The 5065-nt window shown below is 47.1% G+C and overlaps 1 protein-coding gene across 1 annotated transcript; it reads right to left on the bottom strand.

The window, feature by feature from the left end:
• Nucleotides 1–3006: 3006 nt before the first annotated feature.
• LOC123159111 (uncharacterized) lies at nt 3007–5065 on the bottom strand. Its single transcript, XM_044576918.1, has 2 exons — nt 4270–5065; nt 3007–3315 (listed from the first exon to the last, which is right to left on the bottom strand). Exons 1-2 carry the CDS (start codon nt 4508–4510, stop codon nt 3311–3313), a joined length of 246 nt encoding a protein of 81 aa, XP_044432853.1. The 5' UTR covers nt 4511–5065; the 3' UTR covers nt 3007–3310.

The raw sequence follows: 5065 nt of genomic DNA, 5'->3' as shown, positions 1-5065 counted from the left end.
GAACCATCGTAACAAGGTGAGGTTTAATCTCAATTTGCTTGGCTGCAACATTGGGTAAAGCGGGAGGTGCACGCATAAAGTTTATATTGGGAGTTGCAAATTCCCCAAGTTTTTTAGACGTAACAATTTTTGTTTTTTTTACAACTAGAAAAAAAAACTACAACTGAAGAAAGAAAAATTAAAACGATACCTTTAGTTACATGGCTTGGATAGCCAAGATGCTTCCCGGCAATGTAGATAGTCCTCACCTCTTTCAAGGGTTATCATGGGTATCGAGCCCATGGAAAGTTCTGCTAATAGCCATGGATTCAAGCAATCTATTGCTCTCATAAGAGGTTTCAATTTCTCGTGCCGAATAAATCACGATTGTAGAGAGAGATGGAGAGAGAGAGAGAGAGAGAGAGAGAGAGAGAGAGGGGCGAGAGAGAAAGAGAGTGGAGAGAGAGGGAGAGGGAGAGAGAGAGAGAGAGAGGAGGATGGAGAGAGAGAGAGAGAGAGAGAGAGAGAGATCAATGAAATGGAACTAGGCATGGGCATAAGAAATTTACTTACAACCTTATACTTGCACTTAGGATCTCTTCTTGATTTCCATCATAGTCCTAGTAGACACCATTATAATGTGCTCTCAACATGTAAATGTGGGGGGTTGCGTCCAAATAATGTCATGACCGACTAGCAACCTGCACCGTGAGTCTATTGTCCAACCAAGGCACTTACCACTACGGGGTTATCTTGATTATTAAGGATTTCTCCAAACTAATGCATTGGGCATTTAATGGTTGCATCTCATGATCCCAGGGAGTTGTTTTTGGCTACCATGCTAATCCTTACTATCAGCGGTGTTCGGTGTAGCCTTCCACACGCCCCTGCTCTTTACATCCTCCTGGATCCATCTAAGGGATTTCGGGTACCTGCGAAGTCTTAGAACGAGAAGAAGACAAGAGACAAATCCATTATGGTTAACACAAACAAATAATGTTCAATTAAGCAAAGTATTGACCAATGATCCTGTGCACAAGTACATAGGCTGACAAGTTGTGCCTCAGCCCATGGCCTTGAGGGGATTACTCACACATCACAATCATATCACATATGGAAAACATTGTAGATGACATTGATGAAAGGCGAATTATTGTATAGACTCTTACAACATCGCCATATGCGATGAATTACAAGTATGACTAAACAATGGGGAAAATGTCTATGGAGGTGGAGATGGCGACGGCTAAGGTTTCTAGGAACGGTGATGGCAATCCTGGCAACTCTTCTGCGCTTCGAGGGTTGTTAGCGATCCTTCTGTTACCTTCTTTGGGGTCGCCTTGACAAAGTCCATCCTAACTGCCACCACCACATACCATTTGGCGGTCATTCCGCTCCCCAAGTAGGCCCTCAATAAGATGGACAAGATGGCAAGGGATGTCATCTAGAACATTGTTGAGGGCGAGAACGTCAGCGAAGGCCACTCCCTTGTCAACTGGAAGACTGTGTTCGCTCTCTGAAAAATCTAGGTGGTCCGGGGTCGTCGCAAACTTGGAATCTTTTGGCCAGGCTCTTCGGCTTAGGTGGCCTTGGTTCCTATGGACCAACCTTGACCTGCCAAGGGTGGGTCTGAGCTCTCTTGCCGTGAGTCTGACATGGCTCTTTTTCGATCCTCCACCATGAACACTAGCGGCGATGGAAGATGTACAAGTTTTTATAAGGACCGGTGGTTTTGGTACTCCATCCTTTGCTATCCTACCCTAGAGCACGTCAAGATTGCAACTAGTAAGAACATACCGTGCACGATGACCTTGAAGCAGATAGGTGGATAACTGCAGTCGCCCGTCTCGACGCCGCTGCCTAGCTTTGCTAATTCACTAATATTTGGCAGCTTCTCTGAGAGCCCAACATCGATCCGAACCACCTCGACACCATTCGCTCAAACTGGACCAACTTCGGTGAATTCTTCACCAAGTTGGCCTACCAAATGCAATTCAGTGGCCGCCTGCAGCCTTTCTACACTGCCAAGGTTTGGAAAGCCAGGGCCACCCCCAAGTGCAAGTTCTTCGCTTGGCTAATCATGCATGGTAGGATCCTCACGTAGGAAAACTTGGCGACCAAAGGTTGGCTGCACGACCCCATCTGCCGCCTATGTTTGGAGGCTCTTGAGACAATTTCACATCTTTGTCGGGACTATCCTTTCTCATAGGCAGTCTGAAACGTGGTTAATGACCTGTGAGCCACCTCACGGTACGTCATCCTCCTTCCAGTGAAGACCCTAAAGTTTCACTCCTTCCAAATGTTCCAAAGTGAGTAAATTGAATTGCCGTTGTGCTCCAATGCCTTCGTGTCTGAGTTGGTTGCGAGAAAGTCATCCCACCACTGGTTGATAGAGTTGCCAAGGTCAGGGGGTCTCGGAGTGGGCAACCCAACCCACCACTGGTAGTCCGCATGTCGTATTGAGGGGTTTTCCTCTGTTTGCCTCATCTCAAAAAAGCCTTGTGTAAACATTTGTAACACCTTCTATTCTTCTATATGGAAGGCAGTGCCCATGCCGATTTCTCGAAGAAAAAACTATGAAAGTTTCTCTGCCACTGTCTGGATTCAAATTCATCTGTCCAGATTCCAGGGGAGCCTTGGAGCACATATCAACCCAAAAGACGTACACTGTTGATGACAATGAGTTTCTGGCCCCAAGGGCCTAAGATGATTTAAGGATTGGGTTTTGTTTCTGCTGAAATAGAACAGGGGAAGGACACCTGATTTTCTCGTTGAAAACAACCAAATGGTAATTTGATTGTGTTGGCTATCACATATTCACTACTCCCTCCGTTCCTAAATATTTGCCTTTTTAGAGATTTCAAATGGACTACCACATACGGATGTATACAGACATATTTTAGAGTGCAGATTCACTCATTTTGCTTTGTATGTAGTCACTTGTTGAAATCTCTAAAAAGACAAATATTTAGGAACGGAGAGAGTAGTATTGAGTGTGTTTTTGTGAAAACATCAGAACATGTAGCATAAAAACAATTTCATAATATGTATACATGTGTTAGTGTCGGAAAAGAATACATACTCAGTTTTTTGTATACAAATTGTAATGGTGGGCCAAATCACACCAACTCCAATCTGGAGTGAAAAGAATACTCCAAAATAGTCACCTACTAGTAGGTGAGCTTGTTGCTGTACTAAACCTTCCAACCACCAACTTAAGGCCTCCTGTACTACCTGATCATTCCTGAACTAGTTCACTGTACCCTTTTGACCATTTGGGGGAACTCTGTGGAAACCTGATTTAAAATCCATTTGCCATACCCTTCTATTATCAGTCTGTATAGAGCAGCAAAATTATGATCATCAGAAAGCATTTTGGGGACAAAACAAAAATAATAATATAATACATAGATACAATGCACTAGCCAATTCAAAATTACACAGGAAGCGAGTGATCAACAGAGTGTAGCATCTATCGGGGGCAATCAAATGCATAACAGAACTTGGGACACCGGAACATTATATTGTAGAGAGGGTGAGCGCATGGACATCTTTTTATCCTACTCCCTTGCACATTGCCAGCTAAACCATATGATGATTCGACACATTCAAAAGTACACTTTAAGCTGGAGACAGATCCCAAAGCAACTGAAAACAACCGAAGGTTTTTCTGATAATTGGCTCATGAGTCCTGAGAGGGTGAATGGCTAAAACGTGATACTGCATTTCAGTTGTGCGGTGAAACAAGATTGCTCTAAGAGCAAGTGCATTCCATCCCCCGATAGGTTGATGTAGTTAACTATTCTGCAGCTATAAAGCAAGATGCACACAGGTGCTATCTCACATATCCTGATTGAAGCATCAAACAGTTTCAGTCGCCATAAGGCATAGGAACCAAGATTGGCGCCTGGATGCTGGAAACAGGGCAATAACTTGCCTGCTGCAAGTAGGATTGGCACTGGCCTGAGGATATTAGGGCACTACCTGGGACATTTTCTTTATTTGGAATAGCTTTGCAACATTATGCTAAAGACAACCTAGCAGAAATTCATCAAGTCCTAACATAGGCCTCACGTACAAGCAAACGGGGGCATAGACATTTGACTCATTTATGAATGCATTCGTCCAACAGATAGGCCAAGAGCATTGTGATCGGATTCAGAAGGGTGCACGCACAAATATTCTGCAGAGAAACGGGATGGTCTTATCGACGATTTCCCCAGGGACGCGTGACGAAGTTGGCGACTGGATCGGGATCAAGGACAGGGGAAGAGCTGGCAGGAACCTTACCGAGGTGAACCGGGGAGGTGGAGGCGGCGGAGAGCCAGAGCACGAGGGCGCAGAGTAGCAGCAACAGCGGGATGCAGTGCACGGCGCGCCCCAGAGCCCGGGTCCGCGCCGCCTCCCGCCGGCCCGCCGCCGACTGCGGATCGAACGTCGGGAGCGCCGTGCCATCGCCGTGGTGGCCCGACGAGGACGAGGACGCGTCGCCGCCCTCCGACACGCGCGCCCCGCTCGACGACCGCCGCATCTCTCCCTCGGCCGCGCAGCCGGCGGGATCCTAGGACAGTAGGACACGTTGGCTACGGGTGGCCGCCGCGCGGGGGTTGGCTTGACTCGGAGGCGCGCCGCTGTGACGGGGTGTTCTGGTGCCGTGTCGGCGTTGGGCGGGCGGATTCGCACTTCTGCGATGTGGTTGATGGTGGTTGGAATCGGATTTTTGACCAGTTTGGTACGCTTCCCTCCACTACGACTCCTCGAGCGTGTTGCTCCACGGCTTCCAGACTGTCAAACATATTTTTTTTTTTGACAGGACCCAGACTGTCAACATTTTTCCACAACGTGGCCAACTTCAACAGCTGATATAGATGTAAAAAAAAGATACTCAAATTTCTCCGTGATGTAAAACAGGACACCAAGTGATGCAAATTCGCAGCATTTGAGTTGCTCGAGCAAAACGCGCGGAGCCCCAACTGTCGCGTGAACATTCCCGCCGCGTGCCTGCTCCTCCATCCAACCACCGCCGCTGGCGATTTCAACAGGCAAGGTTGCGACTGCCGCTCGCCCATCCTCCCATGAGTTTGCC

The sequence above is a fragment of the Triticum aestivum genome, chromosome 7B (genome assembly GCF_018294505.1).
Source record: "Triticum aestivum cultivar Chinese Spring chromosome 7B, IWGSC CS RefSeq v2.1, whole genome shotgun sequence".
Lineage (NCBI taxonomy): Eukaryota > Viridiplantae > Streptophyta > Magnoliopsida > Poales > Poaceae > Triticum > Triticum aestivum.
This window is presented reverse-complemented; position numbering and strand designations above follow the sequence as displayed.